General features: G+C 47.7%; 1 protein-coding gene across 6 annotated transcripts in view; it reads left to right on the top strand.

Annotated features, from left to right (window-relative positions):
* The window catches only part of LOC118360314 (calmodulin-binding transcription activator 1-like), a 579,426-nt gene that overhangs the window by 315,476 nt on the left and 237,868 nt on the right, over positions 1-26,082 (top strand). For all 6 annotated transcript variants that reach the window (XM_052482220.1, XM_052482216.1, XM_052482217.1 and 3 more), the window contains one exon: positions 9,735-9,870. In XM_052482220.1, the coding sequence (XP_052338180.1) occupies positions 9,735-9,870 (136 nt within the window). The remainder of the gene's footprint in view (positions 1-9,734; positions 9,871-26,082) is intronic.

A 26,082-nucleotide genomic window follows, 5' to 3' on the forward strand; every position in this document is an offset into this window, starting at 1 on the left:
GGGGCTCACTGCCTGTCCTCCAGGACACCTACAACACCAGGGTTCGCAGGAAAACCAAGAAGATCATCAGGGATCCCTAAAATGAGACGTTATGATATTCGCTGCAGCCTGATTGGAGGAGACAAAGGCATCCTCTCTACAGTATGCCATAATAAGGCTGTGCTGTGTTGCTGCAGAAGAACCCTCACACTGCTCTTAAACGCGAGTAAAACCAAATGCATGCTTTTCAACCGATCGCTGTCTGCACCCGCATGCCCGACTAGCATCACCACCCTGGATGGTTCCAACCTTGAATATGTGGACATCTATAAGTACCTAGGTGTCTGGCTAGACTGAAAACTCTCCTTCCAGACTCACATCAAACATCTCCAATCAAAAATCAAATCCAGAGTCGGCTTTCTATTCCGCAACAAAGCCTCCTTCACTCACGCTGCCAAGCTTACCCTAGTAAAACTGACTATCCTACCGATCCTCGACTTCGGCGATGTCATCTACAAAATGGCTTCCAACACTCTACTCAGCAAACTGGATGCAGTCTATCACAGTGCCATCCGTTTTGTCACTAAAGCACCTTATACCACCCACCACTGCGACTTGTATGCTCTAGTCGGCTGGCCCTCACTACATATTCGTCGCCAGACCCACTGGCTCCAGGTCATCTACAAGTCCATGCTAGGTAAAGCTCCGCCTTATCTCAGTTCACTGGTCACGATGGCAACACCCATCCGTAGCACGCGCTCCAGCAGGTGTATCTCACTGATCATCCCTAAAGCCAACACCTCATTTGGCCGCCTTTCGTTCCAGTACTCTGCTGCCTGTGACTGGAACTAATTGCAAAAATCGCTGAAGTTGGAGACTTTTATCTCCCTCACCAACTTCAAACATCAGCTATCCGAGCAGCTAACCGATCGCTGCAGCTGTACATAGTCTATAGGTAAATAGCTCACCCTTTTTCACCTACCTCATTCCCATACTGTTTTTATACTGTTTTTATTTATTTACTTTTCTGCTCTTTTGCACACCAATATCTCTACCTGTACATGCCCATCTGATCATTTATCACTCCAGTGTTAATCTGCAAAATTGTATTATTCGCCTACCTCCTCATGCCTTTTGCACACATTGTATATAGACTGCCCATTTTTTTCTACTGTGTTATTGACTTGCTAATTGTTTACTCCATGTGTAACTCTGTGTTGTCTGTTCACACTGCTATGCTTTATCTTGGCCAGGTCGCAGTTGCAAATGAGAACTTGTTCTCAACTAGCCTACCTGGTTAAATAAAGGTGAAATAAAAAATAAAAATAAAAAAACACAGCGTGAGTTGAGCCATTCAGTGGGAGTCACACTGACCTCGGTCTCCTCATTTACACTGGATCCATGTACCACAGTTAGAGAAGAGTAGCAGCTGGATAAAGGAAAGTATAAATCAGAAGCATAATGCTATGCATATTTTTATTTATTTTTTATTTTACCTTTATTTTACTAGGCAAGTCAGTTAAGAACAAATTATTATTTTCAATGACGGCCTAGGAACAGTGGGTTAACTGCCTTGTTCAGGGGCAGGACGACAGATTTTTACCTTGTCAGCTCGAGATTTCGATCTTGCAACCTTTCTGTTACTAGTCCAACGCTCTAACCACTAGGCTACCTGCAGCCTCTACACTCTAACCACTAGGCTACCTCCAGCCTCTACACTCTAACCACTAGGCTACCTGCAGCCACTACAAACTAACCACTAGGCTACCTGCAGCCTCTACACTCTAACCACTAGGCTACCTGCCGCCTCTACACTCTAACCACTAGGCTACCTGCCGCCTCTACACTCTAACCACTAGGCTACCTGCCGCCTCTACACTCTAACCACTAGGCTACCACTAGGCTACCTGCCACCTCTACACTCTAACCACTAGGCTACCACTAGGCTACCTGCCGCCTCTACACTCTAACCACTAGGCTACCTGCCGCCTCTACACTCTAACCACTAGGCTACCACTAGGCTACCTGCCACCTCTACACTCTAACCACTAGGCTACCACTAGGCTACCTGCCGCCTCTACACTCTAACCACTAGGCTACCTGCCGCCTCTACACTCTAACCACTAGGCTACCACTAGGCTACCTGCCACCTCTACACTCTAACCACTAGGCTACCACTAGGCTACCTGCCGCCTCTACACTCTAACCACTAGGCTACCTGCCGCCTCTACACTCTAACCACTAGGCTACCTGCCGCCTCTACACTCTAACCACTAGGCTACCTGCCGCCTCTACACTCTAACCACTAGGCTACCACTAGGCTACCTGCCACCTCTACACTCTAACCACTAGGCTACCTGCCGCCTCTACACTCTAACCACTAGGCTACCACTAGGCTACCTGCCGCCTCTACACTCTAACCACTAGGCTACCACAAGGCTACCTGCCGCCTCTACACTCTAACCACTAGGCTACCACAAGGCTACCTGCCGCCTCTACACTCTAACCACTAGGCTACCACAAGGCTACCTGCCGCCTCTACACTCTAACCACTAGGCTACCACAAGGCTACCTGCCGCCTCTACACTCTAACCACTAGGCTACCACTAGGCTACCTGCCGCCTCTACACTCTAACCACTAGGCTACCACTAGGCTACCTGCCGCCTCTACACTCTAACCACTAGGCTACCACTAGGCTACCTGCCGCCTCTACACTCTAACCACTAGGCTACCACTAGGCTACCTGCAGCCCTCTCCTGCACACAGAAGAAACGTGAGAAGACCACATGACCTGACGTTGAAGTTATAATTAATGCATGCGACACAACACACACACGCTGCACACACATTTCCAGAAACATGAACTGACATATGATGACAACAGAGCCAGTGAAGCCATAACCATGACAACTCATCCATTTGTCTATTCATACTGCATATCAGCCTCTGTACATTGTGCAGGGCAACCTATATGCCGTATGTACACAATGCACAGCTCATGGTGCTCCATGGATGTTTGTAAATGACGTGGTAACCCTGTCCTCCAGTGTAGGGACTGGAGGCTCAGAGAGAGCGCTTAGTCTGGCCAGCGTGCCATTCATACGTACAGTACGCCAGCAGCCTGCCTTCCTGAACAGGCTGAAACGTGCATGAAACGAGCTTAGCCACTATCAGCCTAGCATCACCCCCAGTCATCAGCCCTCTCTCTCACTCTGCAGGGCTGCTGGGGGTGAGATAAGGGAATTGACACCCTGCCCCCCCCATTCGCTTCTTATCCACTGTTGTAGGTCTTTTAGGGACAGGAGGCACAGACGTGGAGCTACACAGAGTGTAATTTATATTCTTTTTAAATTGGCTGTGATTTTTCCATTGAGATAAGTGTTCTGGGACCATCTGTTTTGTGGCTGGAAGGCAGAGGCCTGAGTTGTGTGGCAGGCAGCAGAGATAGAAGGAGGGGGAGAGAGTGGAGGAGAGAGAGAGGGAAAGACAGAGAGGGATAGAGGGAGGGGGAGGGGAGAGGGGGAGAGGGAGAGGAGGAGGGAGTGAGAGAGAGAGAGAGAGAGAGAGAGAGAGAGAGAGAGGAGTGAGAAACAGAGAGAGAAGGGGTGAGAGAGAGTGAGAGAAAAAGAGAGAGAGAGCAAGGGAGTCACAAACTATTTTTTTACCTGTCTCCCAAACAGTACTCACGGGTCCACCCATCACCCTCTGTGATAGGCTGGTAGACCAGACTAGGTACACATTGTGTTATTATAAATGCCAACATAATCAGGACATGACACAGTGTTTGACAAACGTTCACTCATAAAACTTCTCTACCAGTTTGACCTGTACTGCCATGACCTTTCTACCTGATTAATTACCATGGGAATGTAATTACACGTTCACATCATCGTAATGCATAGATAGAGAACAGAATGGTAATGAAAGATAGACTGGGAGCTGCTTACGAGCGCTGCGCCGAGCGGTGTAGTGGGATGATGACCTAACTCCCTCTTCCTGGTTCCTCATTGACAGTCTGAGGGGTACGTACCCCGGGCCCGACCGGGATTCAGAGAGGCACGGCTCTGCGTCGGCGTGAGAACGTGAGCGGGGGAGAGAGCACTGGCGGCGGAGGGGGAGATTGGGGTGCGATGAATCTCAATCCGAGTGCTGTGCGTGGCAGATTTACATTTAAAGTAGTTTTAGAGCACGCCCCACTTCCTGATGTGTGCTCCACTCTGCCAGGCGCTGGAGGGGCAGACTTATCACAGAGTCATCAATTCACACGTGATGCACCCTGATAGACCCTGGCTACGCTACGCTACGCTACCACTGTACCAGGCAGCCTAACACCTCTGTATTCAGACAGACAGACAGACAGGGGAGAGATGAGGTGGCGTCTAATAGAGAATACCTCTTGAAGTGTAATTATATTACATGTAGAAGCCTGCCGTTTTGACAGCTCCGTGTGGGTCCACGGGACGCGAGATGTGTGTGGATCAACTTCCCTGCTGCCTAAATTAGTTTTGTGTTTCAAAGAAAGAATTAGCGCCCCTTGTGTGCACTGCTGGTAATACCGTATAATACCATAAGGAATGGTACAGGAACGGTATGAAAATCATAAAAAATCATAATGTGTGTATGTGTGTGTGCGTGTGTGCGTGTACTATATATGTATCCAGTAGTGGGCCTGTGTGTCTACATTAGTAAACTGTACGTGTGTGTTTTTGGTGACATGGTGTTGGTGTTGTAGGACTATGACAGCTGAGGGCTCTGATGGGTAATTAATAACACCAGGGGTTGACTCCCTGCTGTGCCTCCACTGTGCCTCTCTCCTGTGCCTCCACTGTGCCTCTCTCCTGTGCCTCCCTCCTGTGCCTCTCTCCTGTGCCTCCACTGTGCCTCCCTCCTGTGCCTCTCCCCTGTGCCTCTCTCCTGTGCCTCTCTTCTGTGCCTCTCTCCTGTGCCTCTCTTCTGTGCCTCTCTCCTGTGCCTCCACTGTGCCTCTCTCCTGTGCCTCTCTCCTGTGCCTCTCTCCTGTGCCTCCACTGTGCCTCTCTCCTGTGCCTCCTTCTGTGCCTCCTGTGCCTCCCTGTGCCTCCACTGTGCCTCTCTCCTGCCCCTCCTGTGCCTCCACTGTGCCTCTCCCCTGTGCCTCTCCTGTGCCTCCACTGTGCATCTCTCCTGTGCCTCCACTGTGCCTCTCTCCTGTGCCTCCACTGTGCCTCCCTCCTGTGCCTCCACTGTGCCTCTCTCCTGTGCCTCCACTGTGCCTCCCTCCTGTGCCTCCACTGTGCCTCTCTCCTGTGCCTCTACTGTGCCTCTCTCCTGTGCCTCCACTGTGCCTCTCTCCTGTGTCTCCACTGTGCCGACACTGTGCCTCTCTCCTTTGCCTCCACTGTGCCTCCACTGTGCCTCTCTCCTGTGCCTCCACTGTGCCTCCACTGTGCCCTCTCCTGTGCCTCCACTGTGCCTCCACTGTGCCTCCACTGTGCCTCTCTCCTGTGCCTCCACTGTGCCTCCACTGTGCCTCTCTCCTGTGCCTCCACTGTGCCTCCACTGTGCCTCCTTCCTGTGCCTCCACTGTGCCTCCACTGTGCCTCCCTCCTGTGCCTCCACTGTGCCTCTCTCCTGTGCCTCCTGTGCCTGCCCTTCCTGTTCCTCCACTGTGCCTCCCTCCTGTGCCTCCACTGTGCCTCCTTCCTGTGCCTCCCTCCTGTTTCTCTACTGTGCCTCCCTCCTGTGACTCCACTGTGCCTCCTTCCTGTGCCTCCACTGTGCCTCCCTCCTGTGCCTCTACTGTGCCTCCACTGTGCCTCCACTGTGCCTCCATGGCCCAACCAGCTCACCCCCCTGATCTTCAAAGACGCCTCATCTCTACCTCTCCCCTCGAGTTTGTAGAGAGAGAAAACCCAGAGTGTGGTATTAATCAAAGGCTGGGTGTCCTGGGAAATAGGGTGTTAGGAGGGTGTCCTGGGGAATAGGGTGTTAGGAGGGTGTCCTGGGGAATAAGGCCAGTGTTAGGGGGGTGTCCTGGAGAATAGGGCCAGTGTTAGGGGGGTGTCCTGGGGAATAGGGCCAGTGTTAGGGGGGTGTCCTGGGGAATAGGGTGTTAGGAGGGTGTCCTGGGGAATAAGGCCAGTGTTAGGGGGGTGTCCTGTGGAATAGGGCCAGTGTTAGGGGGGTGTCCTGGGGAATAGGGCCAGCGTTAGGGGGGTGTCCTGGGGAATAGGGCCAGTGTTACGGGGGTGTCCTGGGGAATAGGGCCACTGTTAGGGGGCGTCCTGGGGAATAGGGCCAGTGTTAGGGGGTGTCCTGGGGAATAGGGCCAGTGTTAGGGGATGTCCTGGGGAATAGGGCCAGTGTTATAGGGGTGTCCTGAGGAATAGGGCCAGTGTTAGGGGGTGTCCTGGGGAATAGTGTCAGTGTTACTGGGGGTGTCCTGGGGAATAGGGCCTTAGTTACGGGGGTGTCCTGGGGAATAGGGCCAGTGTTAGGGGGGAAGCAGCAGCTCTCCTATTACAGCTAGAACACCAAGGTAAATGTTTCATTCTCTACTACGCTACTGACACAAATGCATGGAGCGTGGGGGAGTTGTAACTGTAGGATCAGCCCCAACCGCAACTAGTTCCCTCTGCTGGCCAGATAGGAGAAGTCTGAGTCTCTCTCTCTCTCTCTCTTTCTCTGTCTCTGGCTGAGGGGACTTGGTTCCTGTGGATCTATGGCTGTGGAACTGAGCTCCTGAGCCTGTCTCTGAGCTACTGTCAGTCACTAACTCAGGGCCAGGCTCCTCTCCTCCAGGTTCATTGTGAATTCCCAGCAGCAGACACAGTCCCCCCCTACCTCCCTCATATCTCTCTCTCTCCCTCGCCCACTTTTTCTTAATGAACAAACCTGATTGAGTGAATGCCATTACCTCTGTAAATGAATGATTCCTCAAGGACTGGGCAGGCTGTACACCATCCACGGGGTAAAGCGTATTATTGGTCGCTACACGCCACGCCACCGAGAAGTGTGTGTGTGTGTATGTGCATGCGTGTGTCTGTGCGCATATGTCTCAGGGACTGTGCTGTGTTTCCATAATAATCAGGCACGTTTAGGCTTCTGAAACAGAGGGCCTGCTGTCACACCGCTTTGATAACAGAGCACTTAGCATTTTCCTTCCATGTATAAATATGTGTGATTCTGATAAGATTAATTGAAACGCCTAAGTTTACAGAGATATACTGTAGGTGAAGAACAGAGAGAGAGGGAGGAAGGACGAGGGATAGAGAACCTATTTCTTTGCAAAGTGTGCCTTTTCAGGCCTGTGCTTTAGACGTAGCTACTTCAGAGAGCAGAGGAATCGAAGGCTCTGTGCAGCATGTCTGTCCAGCATGTCTTTCCAGCATGTCTTGAATTGGAAACAGCATCTTCCTAACACTGGCTCCCTATAAAAAGCTGAGTGGATAACTTTTCACAGAGCTGATAAATAAGGTGCGGGGGCCTCTGACACGAAAGCCTCACCCCAATTTCCAATGCTCTTGAGGAGATCAGACATTTGATTGTCGACCTCATCTCTTCTCGTACCATCTTTTAGTCTAATCTGGAGGCTACATTCTAAGACGCACGCTTCCTGTTTTTCTGAAAGGCAAACAGAGAACGCATCTCCACGGAAACAAGCAGCATGCCCCTACAGAATCCATTTAACCAGTGTGTCCGAGCGTTCATTAAAAAGACATCGTATTGTTTGATTGCCTCGACAGAGTGCTGAAGTCTACAATAGTCTCCTAGGCAGCCAGGTGACCTTCGGATGACATTCGTCACAAAGGGCTTGAATCATCATATACTGTACATTATCCTATAGCTGCACAATACTTAGCGATTCTTTGCTCATAGAATTGTATTGGAGCCATCAACTATGCTGATGACCCGGGGGGATATACAACGTGCCATAAACCAGACTAGTTTCCTCCAGAGAGTACTTTTATCAGAGGACTAAACCCCGTCAAAATCCCACATTTGTAAATGTACGGTAGAAGACATGAAGGATTCCTATGTTAGCTTGCAGGTAGTGAAAGGGGGATGAACGATGGAATGACAGAATGAGAGAGGAGAGTTAGGAAGAGCGAAAGTGAGGGCTCTGGAGACCGATGAAGCGAGAGAGAGAGAGGGAGGAGAGGAAGGTAATTCCCCGGTGCCCATCTCTAGCTCCAACCGCCTGGTGGTGAGAGGAGAAGGGGGGGGAAAAATAGAAAGAGCGAGGGATTGAGGATGGCAGGGTTTGAGTGACGTCTCTCATTAGAAGGTGCTGTCAGGGGCCACAGAGTGGGACTGGTGGGACCCCTCCTTCATTTCCCCCTCTCTCCCTCCCTCCCCTCTCTCCCTCTCCATTGGCCCCTGAGATACATCCTGGGAAGGGAGATGATTGATGAGCAATAGCAAGATAAACAGGAAGCAGGTCCCGTGAGCAACCCTGGAAAATGATGCACCGTTATAAATAAAACCATGACAAAAGTGTAACTACAAAACAACAACACCAAACCAATGCAAAACAGTTTGTTTTTATTCGCAAAGTAGCATTTGAAAATAGCAAGGTCTTTTTTTTTTCTTTGTACAGAGTTTTGAGCGTTTGTTTGTGTTTGTTTATTTAAAAAGAGGCGAGAGAAGCGATTGCACTCTTAACTGTAGCTTGTGTGCAGTGAGTATGGGGCTAACAAGCCTGAACAGCTGCTACGATGAGCACCCAACAGAGGCAGACCCCAACACCCAGCACTGAGGCAGCAACCTGCACTCATTTGGGATTGCTCCAGAAAATGGCAGCTGTGTGTGTGTGTGTGTGTGTGTGTGTGTGTGTGTGTGTGTGTGTGTGTGTGTGTGTGTGTGTGTGTGTGTGTGTGTGTGTGTGTGTGTGTGTGTGTGTGTGTGTGTGTGTGTGTGTGTGTGTGTGTACAGAATGTTTATGAATTTAAGATATAGAGCCCTGACACGTGTTTGGTCAGCCAAACACATGCTGGCCTTGCTCAACATCGCACTAATTGTTGAGCAACTCAATAATGTTTCATGAATGATACGGCCTCCTTCTTTATGGTCATGTTTTAACACAGTTCTCCAAACGCCCCGTCTGACAAATGGAGCTGTAAAGGCATATTATCATCAAATAGTTACATGATATCATTATATTGTATCATTATGAAGCAAGAAGCTGTGGTCTGATGAAGGGAGGATGAATTATGAATGGAATATGAGGGAAGATCTCTTCTTCCCCCAAGGGACTTTACACACACCACCACAACTCATTTCACTGGATGAATGTGAGATAAAAAAAAGCTGCCTCAGCCTTTATACACACACAGGCACGCACATAAACTCGCACACACACACCCCGGTTCTACATGTAATTTACTCGGTGGTAGAAGTGTCACTTTCATATGGAGAAATGTATGCTGAAGGTTTGCTTTGTTCATTGTCAAACTGTGAAGAGGAATGCAGAAAAACATCATAAAGAAGTCTTGTCATCTAAAGTCACTGGTGCATTTCTGCCTGGCAGTAGACTTGTGTCGAGACTTTGTACATCTCTAAAATGAGTCCCACAGCAGTGGCTTTGAATTAAAATTCTCTCTCTCTCTCTCTCTCTCTCTCTCTCTCTCTCTCTCTCTCTCTCTCTCTCTCTCTCTCTCTCTCTCTCTCTCTCTCTCTCTCTATCTCACACTCTCTCTCACACTCTCTCACACTCTCTCACACTCTCTCTCTCGCACACTCTCTCTCTCTCACACTCTTTCTTTCTCTGATCCAGGCCACAGAATGGGTCGATGATCTTGTACAACAGGAAGAAGGTGAAGTACAGAAAGGATGGCTACTGTTGGAAGAAGAGGAAAGATGGGAAGACCACGCGGGAGGATCACATGAAGCTCAAAGTCCAGGGAGTGGAGGTAAGAAACGAGGAGGTTTGGGAGGGAGGGAAGTATGGGACCTGGTCTGACCTGGACACGACACTGAGTTGTCCTCCCCTGGCTGTAAGGGAGAGACAGCCAAGCTACATGCTGAAGTTGGGTCCGAGCCCTGCTATCTCCCAGGAGCCACGCAGAGCAGGGAAACATGCAGCACAACAATAGTTGTTCCCTGGGAAGGCAGCAGAGAGGAACCGATTGTTTGTACCTTATTAAGGTGCAGGATGTTGCCTTCGCTCTCCAGAGCCTACATTAATCTTCTCTCCTCCCTCACTAGCTAGTACACACCATGCTGAGCCCAACTCCGCATTCTGCCCCTATCCTCACTCCCCTCTATGCCCCCTAACCAGCAGGCACCACACAGACCCAGTCTCAACCGAGTTCACGCCGGGCCAGCCTGGGTTATCGGTGCAGTGCTGGCACCATGGTTGATTTATCAGCGGTGACACACATGAAAAGGAGCTTCTCTCAGGCCTCTAGGGCCTGCTTCACTCCCCTCCCTTCCTTTTTTATAGGGCTGGGGGGAAAATTCTGGTTTTGTTTCACATGCAGGCTTAGCCCTAGGCAATGGTGCCTGAGGCACAGGAGTGTGGATGGGTAGGGGTGTCAGAGATGGGTGTGTCCATCTACACATAAGCACACACTCACACACATACCTCAGGGAGTGGCGGGTTCCGTGTGTGACAGAGACAAACCCCAGACTGTCCAATAGGGTTCCAGCTCTGTGTTTGTTCTGCTCTACAGGACGGTCGCTCAGGGGAAATAGCTCAATGTTGTCTGTGCCTGGACGTGCCACTCTCTGATAACTTGTTCTGGACATGCTTGCTAAAACCATTTGGGTCTTACGTGTTTCTTCCATAATATCTGACAGTTGTTTAATGTCACTCTTTGTGAAAGTGCTAAGCCTACATGTCAAGATATCATTTTGGTTATTTGTGAGCTGAAGCCAAATACTTCCATGTCAAACATATCAAGTTAAATACGCTGTTTTGGTATATATGCCTGGGATAGAGAACACATACATTAGTTAAAACCATGGATTACAGCCAATGTCCACGCTCTGCTAAAGGCTGAACTACCGCTTACAAGAAACGGGACACAGACATGGACGCATACAGAAAGCCCGCTAGGACCTCCGTCGAGACATCACACATATAAAAAGGACAATATAGGAGGAAGGTGGAATCCTATTACACCGGCTCTGATATGCGTCGTATGTGGCAGGGCTTGCAGATGATAACAAAGGTAAACCCAGCCGTGAGATGCCCAGTGATGCAGAACTCCCAAATGATCAAATTCCTTTTATGCTCGATTCGAGGAATACAACACTGAGTCTTGCCTGAAAGCCCCAGTTGTTCCGGATGACCGTGTAATCTCGCTCTCCCTGGCCAATGCGAGTCAAATTTGTAAACAGGTTAACAATAACAAGGGCACGTTCTCAAAGCATGCGCAGACCAGCTGGCAGGTGTCTTCACAGACATTATCAATCTGTCCTTGTCCCAGTCTGTAATCCCAACATGTTTCAACCTGACCACCAATGTCCCTGTTCCCAAGAACTCTAAGGTAACCTGCCTAAATGTAGCATCTGTAATTATGAAGTGCTTTGAAAGGATGGTCATAACACACATCAACACCGTCCTCCCAAGCACCCTGGACACACTCCCATTCGCATACCGCCCCAATTGATCCACAGACGATGCAATCTCAATTGCACTTCACACTGCCCTCTCCCAGCTGGACAATGTGACAATGCTGTTGATAGACTACAGCTTAGCGTTCAACACCATAGTCCTCTCCAAGCTGGGGACTCTGGGACTGAACCAATGTCGTATATAAACCCTGGGTAGGTGACGCTATGCCTTGACAAATAAGAGGCTTTGAAGCCACCGGGGCTCCATGATCATACTCCTTCTTTTGGGCTTTGACAAAAGGAGATGAATGAATGAAAAAGAATGGCACACATACACAAGCCATGTCTTTAACCCGTCTCCTCCCCTTCATCTACACTGATTGAAGTGGATTTAACTTTCACCTGGATTCACCTGGTCAGTCTGTGTCATGGAAAGAGCGTGTGTATACACACACTATATACACACTCACACAAACACTGACCCTCTCACACAAAACCCATAGACATTCTCATACACTACATACGCATATGCACACACACATAACACACTCGCGTACCGACAGCACAAACGCATACACACACACACATACCGACACAAACACACACACACGTACACACACATTCACACACTTTTTTACACTCGTCATATGTTGCTGCTACTCTATTCTTTATTTTACCTTATCTATCCTGATACCTAGTTACTTTACCCTGCCTTCATGTACATATCTACCTCAAATACCTTATTATTATTATCTATCATGATACCTAGTTACTTTACCCTGCCTTCATGTACATATCTACATCAAATACCTTATTATTATCTATGCTGATACCTAGTCACTTTACCCTGCCTTCATGTACATATCTACCTCAAATACCTTATTATTATCTATCCTGATACCTAGTCACTTTACCCTGCCTTCATGTACATATCTACCTCAAATACCTTATTATTATCTATCCTGATACCTAGTTACTTTACCCTGCCTTCATGTACATATCTACCTCAAATACCTTATTATTATCTATCCTGATGTCTAGTCACGTTACCCTGCCTTCATGTACATATCTACCTCAAATACCTTGTACCTCTGCATATTGATCTGGTACTGGTACTCCTTGTATATACCTCCATTCATGACTATTTTATTTGTCTTGTGTTTGTATTGTTTTGTTCTCTGTATCATTGGGAAGGGCTCATAAACAAGCCTTTCACGTTTAAGTCTACACCCGTTCTATTCCGCGCATGTGACAAATAAAATGTGATTTGTTTTAAACTCCAGATGGAGGCTGCATTATGCAGATAACACAGCTGTGAGTCCCAGACACACCTCTCTTTCTGGAGGCCCACTTGTTCACACTGCTGCCATGTGACTGTTCACACTGCTGCCATGTGACTGTTCACACTGCTGCCATGTGACTGTTCACACTGCTGCCATGTGGCTGTTCACACTGCTGCCATGTGACTGTTCACACTGCTGCCATGTGACTGTTCACACTGCTGCCATGTGGCTGTTCACACTGCTGCCATGTGACTGTTCCCACTGCTGCCATGTGACTGTTCACACTGCTGCCATGTGACTGTTCACACTGCTGCCATGTGGCTGTTCACACTGCTGCCATGTGACTGTTCACACTGCTGCCACGTGACTGTTCACACTGCTGCCATGTGGCTGTTCACACTGCTGCCATGTGACTGTTCCCACTGCTGCCATGTGGCTGTTCACACTGCTGCCATGTGACTGTTCACTGCTGTTCACACTGCTGCCATGTGACTGTTCACACTGCTGCCACGTGACTGTTCACACTGTTCACACTGCTGCCATGTGGCTGTTCACACTGCTGCCATGTGATGTGACTGTTCACACTGTTCACACTGCTGCCATGTGGCTGTTCACACTGCTGCCATGTGACTGTTCACACTGCTGCCATGTGACTGTTCACACTGCTGCCATGTGACTGTTCACACTGCTGCCATGTGGCTGTTCACACTGCTGCCACTGACTGTTCCACTGCTGGCTGTTCACACCATGTGACTGCACATGTGCTGCCACTGTTCACACTGCTGCCATGTGGCTGTTCACACTGCTGCCATGTGACTGTTCACACTGCTGCCATGTGACTGTTCACACTGCTGCCATGTGACTGTTCACACTGCTGCCATGTGACTGTTCACACTGCTGCCATGTGACTGTTCACACTGCTGCCATGTGGCTGTTCACACTGCTGCCATGTGACTGTTCACACTGCTGCCATGTGACTGTTCACACTGCTGCCATGTGACTGTTCACACTGCTGCCATGTGACTGTTCACACTGCTGCCACGTGACTGTTCACACTGCTGCCATGTGACTGTTCACACTGCTGCCACGTGACTGTTCACACTGCTGCCATGTGACTGTTCACACTGCTGCCATGTGACTGTTCACACTGCTGCCACTGCTGCCATGTACCTGTTCACACTGCTGCCATGTGACTGTTCACTGCTGCCATGTGACTGTTCACACTGCTGCCATGTGGCTGTTCACACTGCTGCCATGTGCTGCCACTGCTGCCATGTGACTGTTCACACTGCTGCCATGTGACTGTTGTTCACACTGCTGCCATGTGGCTGTTCACACTGCTGCCATGTGACTGTTCACACTGCTGCCATGTGACTGTTCCCACTGCTGCCATGTGGCTGTTCACACTGCTGCCATGTACCTGTTCACACAGCTGCCATGTGGCTGTTCACACTGCTGCCATGTGACTGTTCACACTGCTGCCATGTGACTTGTTCACACTGCTGCCATGTGACTGTTCACACTGCTGCCACGTGACTGTTCACACTGCTGCCATGTGACTGTTCACACTGCTGCCACGTGACTGTTCACACTGCTGCCATGTGACTGTTCACACTGCTGCCATGTGGCTGTTCACACTGCTGCCATGTACCTGTTCACACTGCTGCCATGTGACTGTTCACACTGCTGCCATGTGACTTGTTCACACTGCTGCCATGTGACTGTTCACACTGCTGCCACGTGACTGTTCACACTGCTGCCATGTGACTGTTCACACTGCTGCCACGTGACTGTTCACACTGCTGCCATGTGACTGTTCACACTGCTGCCATGTGACTGTTCACACTGCTGCCATGTGGCTGTTCACACTGCTGCCATGTGACTGTTCACACTGCTGCCACGTGACTGTTCACACTGCTGCCATGTGGCTGTTCACACTGCTGCCATGTGACTGTTCACACTGCTGCCATGTGACTGTTCACACTGCTGCCATGTGGCTGTTCACACTGCTGCCATGTGGCTGTTCACACTGCTGCCATGTGACTGTTCACACTGCTGCCATGTGACTGTTCCCACTGCTGCCATGTGGCTGTTCACACTGCTGCCATGTACCTGTTCACACTGCTGCCATGTACCTGTTCACACTGCTGCCATGTACCTGTTCACCTTGCTGCCATGTGACTGTTCACACTGCTGCCACGTGACTGTTCACACTGCTGCCATGTACCTGTTCACACTGCTGCCATGTACCTGTTCACACTGCTGCCATGTGACTGTTCACACTGCTGCCATGTGACTGTTCACACTGCTGCCACGTGACTGTTCACACTGCTGCCATGTGACTGTTCACACTGCTGCCATGTGACTGTTCACACTGCTGCCATGTGACTGTTCACACTGCTGCCACGTGACTGTTCACACTGCTGCCATGTGACTGTTCACACTGCTGCCATGTGACTGTTCACACTGCTGCCACGTGACTGTTCACACTGCTGCCATGTGGCTGTTCACACTGCTGCCATGTGACTGTTCACACTGCTGCCATGTGACTGTTCACACTGCTGCCATGTGACTGTTCACACTGCTGCCATGTGACTGTTCACACTGCTGCCACGTGACTGTTCACACTGCTGCCATGTGACTGTTCACACTGCTGCCACGTGACTGTTCACACTGCTGCCACGTGACTGTTCACACTGCTGCCACGTGACTGTTCACACTGCTGCCAAGTGACTGTTCACACTGCTGCCAAGTGACTGTTCACACTGCTGCCACGTGACTGTTCACACTGCTGCCACGTGGCTGTTCACACTGCTGCCACGTGACTGTTCACACTGCTGCCATGTGACTGTTCACACTGCTGCCACGTGACTGTTCACACTGCTGCCATGTGACTGTTCACACTGCTGCCATGTGACTGTTCACACTGCTGCCATGTGACTGTTCACACTGCTGCCACGTGACTGTTCACACTGCTGCCATATGACTGTAGTAGCTGACATATGTGTGTATGTGTGTGTGCAGCCACCCCCCTGTGCAGCCACCCCCCTGTGCAGTTCCTAACAGACATAGAGGATGGGTGATCCATCAGTTGCTCTACAACCCAAGTCAGGACAGGACAGGATCTGTGACCCATCAGTCATCTTCAGCTCTGTTTACTGTAAACACAAGTAAATGTCCTGCCCTTAGCCTTCAGCACTGGTACACCACAGTACAGTATAGGCAGGGAAGAGCACACACACAGTACAGTCAAGCCAGGGGGACTCTCTCCAGGAGAGCCTGCCGTGTAGGGACCGGCTGGTTAGATTCGCTATTTAAACACCACACACACTGAATGTATTTTTCCTATAGTTCCCTAAAGATGAACTCCAGTAAAATGAATTCTATATAATAAGGCACAAATAACAGCTAGCTGTATAAGTTCACTTCTACATTATTTTAGACCATTGAAACTTATTGGGATAACAGTAGTGCCCAGATAGGCAGAATGACAGGGTAAGATGAACACAAACGTACACACACACACACACACACATTGTCCTCCAGAGTCTTCAGCCTCTACATAAGCAGCCTCCTCACACGGCTCCGTTAAGTATAAATGAAGCTGTGTGGTTGTTACACAGGCCCGAGTTAGCAAACACAGTGTTGTGGGTGGTTCAGGCCAGTGGTGCTCAGTGGCTCCAGTGAGGAGAAGAGAAGTAAGGCAAGGAGGCAGAGGGGCTGGGAGTCAGGGGCCTTCAGGAGCCTGTAAGAGGCAGCAGTGCGTAGCAGGTGTAGATGTCAGCGCGTGCCCTGCTACTGTCCTGTCTGCTCCAGACCATTGTCTCAGCAGGCTCCCCTCTCTCCTTCCCTCTCTTCCCACCTCTCTCTCTCTCCCTCTTGCTCTTCCTTCCTCTCTCTTTCACTCTCTGGGCCATCCCACTCTCTCTACCTCTCTCTCCCGATTAATCTCCCTCTCTTGATCCCTCCCTCCCATTTTCTTCCTATCTCATCTACTCCCCTCTCCCCCTCCAAGCCTACAGTCCAGACGGACAGAACCTTGAGAACCGGACGGTAATGCTCCCCGTTCCCTAGAATTGGAGCACAGGGCGTGTTGCGGCATTAGTGCTTAACAGGGCGTGAAATAGCAGCCTGCCTCTCTGACGTCTCCCCCATCACTCCAGGTGAGCTGGCCAGACGGCTAGATAAATGAGCAACCACCCTGCCCCTCTCCTCATCTACCCAGAATGCATCTGGCTTGGGGACCTGAGGATAGGAGAGTTGTCTGTCTGTGATTAGCTCACCATTCCTTCTCTCCTTCTGCTGCTCAGCTTAACTCCCCTATGCTTCCCCCAAAAATGTGTACCTCAAATGTGGACCCCCTCCATCCCCTCTTCCCATTATTCCCGAGCTTTAATAAACTCCCCCAAACACAGATCAATTTCTATTAAGTGAAGGTGGCAGGGCCTCTGACTAATTTCATTACCACAGGCTAATTAAACCGAATAGAATAAGCTTTCTTGTTTAGGAGCACGGAAGGCAAAAGCTCCAACACTCTTGGAACTCAATGCCAATATCCTTCCATTCCCCCCTCCAACCCCCTGAACAGTGGCCTGCTCATCGCTCCTCCTAACTTGTCAGTCCATGTTGGATATGTCTTAATGCGGGATTTCAGCCGTGCAACTGTGAAATGAAGGAAGCTAATGCAGCATGTCGGTGGCTCAATCCCCTCTGCTCATTGATAATAATGGAGCCAAATGTCAAAATGTTAGCGGCTAATGCTGTAATGGAGTGGACCCTGGACTGGGCTGGATGCAGGGAGCGCTACATGAAGATAGATGCTAGGCTCCACACCGCACCACATTGTCTGCACTGTCTCCCATATCACATGACCTTGAGGGTCTAGAGGAGACTCAATGCTTTGGGCTTTGGGCTGTTTTTTTTTTTAGATAGAAATTAAAATCACTTAGGTGAGATGATTCCAATGTTAATTTGATATTCTACCAACACAAAGAGGAGTTATGTTGTCCAGAGACGATACTATGGCTTTGTTCTGTGTTGTTTATGTTCGTTTGCAATTTAGTCACTGAGGGCCTTCTTCGTTTCTGTCAAGGTGAGAAGAATGCAATGTTTGTTTGGTCTTCTACCAACGCAAAGGAGACTTGTATTTGCAAGAGACTCGAGAGTGTTGTTGGTTTTAGCTCTCTGTGTGTATGTTAAGGAGAAGATAGTTGAGGTCGAAGAAACGGCAACTGGGTTGCAGACAGTGTGTGTTGCGTGGCAGTCAGATAGCAATGCAGCAGCTGATATCACTAGATTGCAGGGCCAGATGTGGAGAGAGGACAAATCTCTCTCTCTCTCTCTCTCTCTCTCTCTCTCTCTCTCTCTCTCTCTGTCTCTCTCTCTCTCTCTCTCACTCTCTCACTCTCTCTCTCTCTCTCACTCTCTCTGAAGGAAGTGACATCACGCATGACATCACTCTCCCCATACTCCAACTCAGGTGTGACATTGGGACCAGATAACTGACACCATGTAGTCACCAACCAGAGGCTGACATGTTTCCTCCCGATTGTTAAAATGTTTGATTTCAACTTATAGACAAGGCAGGCCTTTTAAACAACTGTGGGTTTTGTCAAGACAGTAAATCGATGAACTCTATTGTCTCCTCTCTTCCCTTGGTGGGTCTGCTTTGTGATTTGTAGATTTTTGTATTTGACTCTGGGCTCTGCTCACGCTGTAGCCTGCCTCCGTTTCCCTTTTGAATTACCTGAATGTGTTGGAGATAAAAAAAACAATCTGTTTGTGATCTTTTTTAAAGCCCACGTTACCATGGCTATAACTCCTAACCTCCTGCTAGGGTAAAGGAAGGTAGTCATTGAAGCTGTTCTGTCACTGAAAGCATTCAGTTTCGTATTCCTTTAGTCACCTGGATAATGTAATAAGATGGACTATGCAGAAACAGAGGAACAGAACTTACTGTTTACAACAAATTCACAGCCAGTAATGTATGATTGTCAAGACAACAGAATTCAATTATACCTCATGGTACAACACTATATGTATTTCATTTGTATATTAACACACTGATAAGGTAATACATATGTATTTAGCCATAGCAATACACTCATCTCATGGACTCATCCCTCGAGCTAGTCACATTGAATGATACTGTTCCACCGTGTACTACAGAACAAAGCACCATGTGTCACGCCCTGGCCACAGAGAGGCTTTTATTCTCTATTTTGGTTAGGCCAGGGTGTGACTAAGGTGGGCATTCTAGTTTCTTTGTTTCTATGTTTTCTATTTCTTTGTGGTTCTCAATAAGAGGCAGCTGTCTATCGTTGTCTCTAATTGGGAATCATACTTAGGCAGCCTTTTTTCCTTTCGCATTTGTGGGTAGTTGACTTTGTTAGTGGCCTTGTTGCCCAAGTTAAGCTATACGGTCGTTTCCTTGTTTTGTTGGCGACATTCATTAAAAATAAAAAAAAATGTACGCTCATCACGCAGCGCTTTGGTCCGGTCATTTCCACGACGACGCCCGTGACACCATGTGTCATGGCTGTGCTACTATAGACTGAATCATAATGTGTTTGTGTTTACTATAGGCTGAACCAGCGGGTTCCCACGTTAGTGTTTCCTGTCAGTATTCACAGTGAATTCACGTGTCCAGCTCACCCATGGTTTTCTCTTTAAGCTGAGTGGAATTAGTTTTCTGCTCTTACTTCGTCATGATCACTGAACTACTCAGTAGCATGTAAGCCTTTCATGCCGACCTTGCTATCACCACTTAAATCCCACAGCAGGATTTGGGGCTAATTTTAGGAGGAGGGTGTAGAGGAAGTGGCTGTTGAATGTATAAGAGCCTGTCAAAAGCTGTGTATTATCACCACTTTCCCCTTGATTTAATTTGCCACTTGTTGCCCCCCGTCACCATGTTGTCATGCTGAGGAGCCCCACAGGGATCCCTCTTTATTGTGACGGGAGGGAGGGAGGGAGGGAGGGAGAAACATCCGACGACTGGAGAAGCCCTTAATGTGTCGATCAAGCTGAAGACTTTGACTTGATTTTGCATTTTTGTATTGGCTTGATTACACACACACACACACTTACACACACACACCTCTACACCATTATTTTCTCCTGGGTCTGTGTGAGGAGGCACATAAACATGGCCCAGGAGATGAGCTGTGATTCATGGAGCATGGAGATGAAGAGTGTAGATAATATGATGGACAGAAATACCCTGCGGTGATGCATTAAGGTCTCTGAGCTCACTGTGTTAAAACAAATACAAATGAATCAATAAGCAGGAGAGAGAACAGAGAGTGAATAACTAATGTGGGGGAGGGGGAGATGGCTTGTAACATTGGGTGGCCCATCTGAGCACCATACTGACTCGTGTGGGGATGACGAAGAGAGAGAGAGAGAGGCGGGCGAGGGAGGGAGGCGGCAAGGGCTTTTTGAAATGTAACGGGACTGTGCGTGAGCCCCCACTGCCTCGCTCCGTGTGCCAGTCATTATCTCCGTGATCGCTGGAGCTGCACTAAAGCAACTGAACTCGTCCTGCGTTTGATACAGCTCCCCTGGGACAGACACACACTGAGAGAAGCATCACCCCAAGATATGCAAAGATGATGGAGGTGGGGGCGCGTAGGGAAAAACAGAGGCGGTTGGGGTGGGGGGGGGGCTATGTTAGTCTACAGTAGGCTTTTCGTGACAAAGTCAGTGGCTGCCAAGCGTATGATCTCTCCTCTGCTCTGCTACAGTACACTCCAGTGAGCCAGAGAGAGAGACAGAGGCCGGAGCGGCACAAGACTTGGGCCTAATGGTAATGACTGACTTTCACTACTAAGGCCTCACTGCCCTCTCTCTGACACAACAGAGAAGTGCATTCAGACTGTACTGTACAATACAGAGCAAGAGCCCACTAACTTGTGGCAACGCTACATCATTTCTGTGTTATGTCAATTCTGATGATTTACTCAAGTCGAGTTAGGAGATATGACATTGAAGCTGTGGGTAAATCTGCCAACTGTTTCGCATCTGTTATTCTGTTTCCAGTTGGAGAACTTTTTGACCTCCAACTAATTTTGTCAGAATGGGCTGTAATGAGGATGAATCAGAGGAATATTCTGTCTGCACAGCCCACAGACCTGAAAGGAACCAGTTCAAAGTGGATACTCTAAGGACACAGCTTTAGACCGACTCTCAAGTGTCTCTCACCCTCAACTCCCTCACCTCAGGGAGCGAGTGCCGGTTTCTCTCCTCTTCACCAGAATCTCTTTATAATGATCTACATGAGGACTCCGGATTCATCATAGTCACAGCAGGGTAGCAGGTTGTCTATGTTGAACTGTTGTACGGAATGACGTTCTATTTCTAGGAACCTGTAAAATACATGATATAGGCTGAGTGAAATGTCTTGGACCGCTCTTTGGGAAATAGTATATTGCTAAATCCCCCCTTCTCTCTGAAGAGGCGGCTGTAATACTCTCTCCCCTCCTAGAAAGCTGTTCCCGTGGAAGAGGCAGTACTCTGTAGAAAGGCTATTTCCTCAGACCCTGTAGTGCTAGCTGGGTCAGGCTCTCTCCTCTTCTCTCGTCTCCCCGTCTCTCTCCTCTTCTCTCGTCTCCCCGTCTCTCTCCTCCCGCTGGCCTCGAAAACTTGTTTCACCGTTGGGAAGGGCCTGTAAGTAAGCATTTCACTGTTAGTTTACACCTGTTGTTGACGAAGCATGTGACGAATAACATTTGATATGATTTTCTTCCTTTTATCTGCCTGAGGGGGGCAGAGAGGGAGCACAGCCCTCTGTTGGTGTTAGGATACTACCAGGGCGCCAAGGGGTCGAAGGTGGAATCACTGTGTTATCTCCTTTAGAGATGGATGTTCAGTACTGTACAGTATACAGTACACACGTCTGCATGGGATGGGCCCACATTTCAAAGCACCTTGTTTTTCTCTCTCCGTCTGCAGACATCTTTGCACCTTGACATTAGCGTCGCGATGAGTTCCTAAATTGTCCTCCATCCATATACAGTACAGGCTGTAAATGGAACTTTCACACGTGTGGCTTATGTTCATTTCGACCTCTGATATTTTTCTGCTTGTTTACTGTGTCTCTGCTGCCGAGGAGGTGGTGTACACAACTTCATGTATTATCAACTCTGGGTGTAGAGGAAGTTTAGAACCAAGTTGCTGCTGCTGCATGTTTAATAACTGCAAAATCAAACCGTACCAATGTTCCCACATCCAGCCTTCAAAGCATTGGTAATGAGCTGAGCTGGAGAGTTCAAAGAGACTGTTAAAGTGTTTATATCAACTTCTATAGTGTGTGGCGTGCTGAGAGACACTGTTTATACTGACAGGGATATATAGAGAGGATTGATATTTAACATGAAAGAGTGACTTAAGAGGAGTTTAACAGAGAAAACAGGTTAAACCCTTATGCTCCGGGCAACAGGGGAAACCGTTAGGGAGCGAGAATATTCTCCATTCACTCACACGCACATGGCTATTCTGTTCCCGCTCTTCTCTACGTTGCTTTTCTCTTCAGTTTGTCTCTGTCTCTCGTTCCATGACGCTTCACCATGCCTGAGTTAACCTTGTTCTTTACACTGGTCCTCCATTTTGTTCACATTGCTTTTCTTTTTTGCCATGTCCCTTTATTTCCCTCATAATTCCACTTTGACGGCTCTATTTCAATAAACCTCAAGCAAATCTACATTTGTGCTGTTTTCACGATCACAATTATCGAAACACTTGCATGCCTTGGCGTGAAAGGGCTGGGTTTTGATGTGGGTGTGTCGAGGCGTGGCCCCTCACTGGCCAATCAGAACGTGCTCCATGGCGAAAGATGTGGCTGCTTCAGGTTGTGTAGTTAAGGTATTTTATGTATTGCCGTGAACTCAACTCCAGTTCAAATGTTAGTCCGTTATAGTTTGTTCATTGGCTTACATAAATGAAATGACAAAATGTAGACCTATCTTTGCTAAATACATTCATTTGAAACTATTTGCAGTCCACATTGTTCTTGGTAAATGCATGGCTTCAAGAGCATTTCCATTGATATGGGGGCTCGGCCTAATGTACGTTGCATTATGGCTGAGCATGTACATGCCAAACATTGTCAATGAGCAAGATTCTATTCATTATTGATAAGGTCGAACAAAAAGGATTAGAAACGTAATTGGAACTGTCTTCCAGATCAGATCGCATCCACTCATCTCCAGTAGTTGCAGTGCAAGTCTGCCACGGACGTTGTCACCATAGAACCAGGAAGGGGAATCATTCGAATAAGTTTGGTTGTACAATTGTACAATACAATTGAACGAAAAACAAGCAATACGTTGTTTTTTTAAACAACAACAACAATAAAATCATTGTAAAATGCAATGATATCATAAAACTACCAGGATACAAAAGCCAGACACTGCTGTTGAACCAGCCATCGTTATTGTATACCCATACAGACACAGACACACACACACACACACACACAGAGAGGGAGGGATTGGATTTTGATCACATGAAACGGAAAATCAAGCCATTTTTACGGCTTACAGATGACTTTCTAAATACGAGGTTCACCGATATTCACCAAGGTTCTCATTCTCGTGTCATGATGGGCATGAACATGTAGCCTACTGTACATCATGGAGGGGGTTTTACGCACGTCCAGAATAGGATCTGCATGGCTAAAATAACGTGGGCCTGCCTACAATGCATAGGTCAAAAGGGAATGTCAGATCACAGTTTTACTCCTCTCAAACTTGATATTTTATTAAAGCTTTGGTGATTAATATGTATTTCCAAGCGGTCTCAGAAGCCCAGCCCTTCATTGACTGTCTTGACTATACTTCGCGATTGCATTAGGCAGACAAAAAAATGCCTTCATTGAGAGGAGGGGAGGCTATTGCTTAGTTTTTAATCAATTAAAGCGAAATGGGAAAAAAACATTTGTTTTCATATTTCCAAATGCGAAGTATACAGGCACCAAAAGCACATTAGGCTACTCTTGTTCCGTGCGTATATGGACAGTGTGTGTTACGGCTGGATAGGGTATGTTTCCACCATCAATATTAATGCCATAACCAACTGTGTTACAGCTAAAACTAGCTTTGTCTTAACCTGTTAAAGATAGGGCTGACTACTGCCCCCTTTGGAGGAATTGCGTGCCCATAGTAAACAGAAAACAAATCTGTCCAAAATTGCTAATATATGCATATAATAATTATAATTGAATAGAAAACACTCTAAAGCTTCTAAAACCGTTCAAATTATGTCTGTATGTAAAGCAGAACTCTCAGGGCAGCCATTCTCCCAAACTCTCTCTTGTCATCATGAAAGTTGGGCCATATCCCTACCAGCGCTGCCTGAAATTAACACTTTGGACCATGTTTTTAAGGACACACCTCAAATATTTCCCCCACGCCCATCTGAGCCCAAGTGAGCTGGTATAAGACATGTAAATTGCCGAACCTGGCGTTAAGGCTGGAAACTGCCAGGCAGTTTTTACATGACGAAATGGCAAACTAACGTGCGTTTGACACTAGCCAGCCGAAAATAGAGCCCTGATTCTCCTTTTGTTGTTGGTTAGGGAGGCTTTGCTGAAATGAAAGGGAATTTTGCGACGGTGAATATATTTATATTGTACACAAAATATGTGCAGGAGATGAGTCATTTCTGTAAAACCCGGGGGTGCTGAATGTGTTCTGCCTGGTGTGTAGACACACTGGTCCCTTGTTTATGTCACTGTCACCCAGTAAACCTATTACCCATTGTACACACACACGCACGCACAGATGCACGCACACACACACACACACACAGACTTACACGCGTGCACATTCACACATAGAAAAGCTAACACAAGCATACGCACACAGATCATCAACATTCTGCTCTCTATCTCGTGGCTATAAAAGCATGATAGGCATATCAAAGTGTTGTCCTCATGCAGACATGCCCCCTATAAGTGTATGTACACAGTATAAACCTAGGAAAACTACCACACACACTCACGTCTGTACATACACACCAATGGAACCTATTCCTGCAAGAGATGGGGGTTAAAGAAACCAAAAATGGCTTGTCTAGGATATATAAAAATACATCCTGAAGGTAGAAGGTAGAGGGTGAAAAAAGTCTGGAAAGGAGAAGAGAGAGGGAGAGAGGCTTTGGAAGGTGGATGGATGGCGAGGGGGAATAGAGATGGCGGGGGGCTGCTGAGCGAGGAGGAGAGAGAAAGCCAGAATGAAGGATATATAGCCCCTGGCAAACAGAAAACAATTGTTACACTGCCTCATATAACCCACTTCAACCTTAAACAGAAGTTTTTTTTCCACTCAATTAATTTCTACACATTGGGGCAAAGGGCCTGGGCTGAAAGAAATACCTTTATATGCTGCCGCTGCCTATGAACCTGGACTGTTCTTTCTCTGGAAACACAGGCTGCATATGGAGTAGAATACATGGAATGATAAAAACACAATATAGAAATAGTACATGACGTTATGCAGTGTAATATCTGTAGCCTATAGGAACGATGTTTCTGGACAATTTATTGTGACAGTTAATATTATTTTTAAATTTTTTTAAGAGATAAAAAAAATAACTCATTTGGTTATACATTTGCATAAATGTATAGACTCAATCGTTTAATCATGGATCGCACAGGAGTTATTCTGTATATCTTTCCACAAACCTTAGACATATTTGATCTTATTACATGTAAAGCTGAGGGCAAGCTAGACCATTGAAACAATCATTAAGACACAAAATACGAGTATTGGGAAATGTTCTGAGCAGTATTAGTCAAAAAAGGAATCCCTAATGATTAATTAGCCTTTTAAAATGATAAACTTGGATTAGCTAACACAACATGCCATTGGAACACAGGAGTGAGTGATGGTTGCTGATAATGGGCCTCTGTACGCCTATGCAGATATTCCATTAAAAAATCTGCCATTTCAAGCTACGATAGTCATTTACAACATTAACAAGGTCTACACTGTATTTCTGATCAATTTGATGTTATTTTAATGGACAAAAAATGAGCTTTTCTTTCAAAAACAAGGACATTTCTAAGTGACCCCAAACTTTTGAACGGTAGTGTACCTGGTCTCCTACTCTGCCCCCAGGCTCTGAGACTGTTGTCAGTCTGAGTTGTGGTCTGAGCTGTTCTGGTTACCAAGCTTTGCTGGCCAGAGGCATAGCTTGCTATATTTACTATGCTGACAGTGTGCAATGGGACTTTCTGGATGTTGATTGTGTGACGGACCTGAATTTGTCTGAACCGTCTCA

This window comes from Oncorhynchus keta, chromosome 27, assembly GCF_023373465.1.
Source record: "Oncorhynchus keta strain PuntledgeMale-10-30-2019 chromosome 27, Oket_V2, whole genome shotgun sequence".
NCBI classification, from domain to species: Eukaryota; Metazoa; Chordata; class Actinopteri; order Salmoniformes; family Salmonidae; genus Oncorhynchus; species Oncorhynchus keta.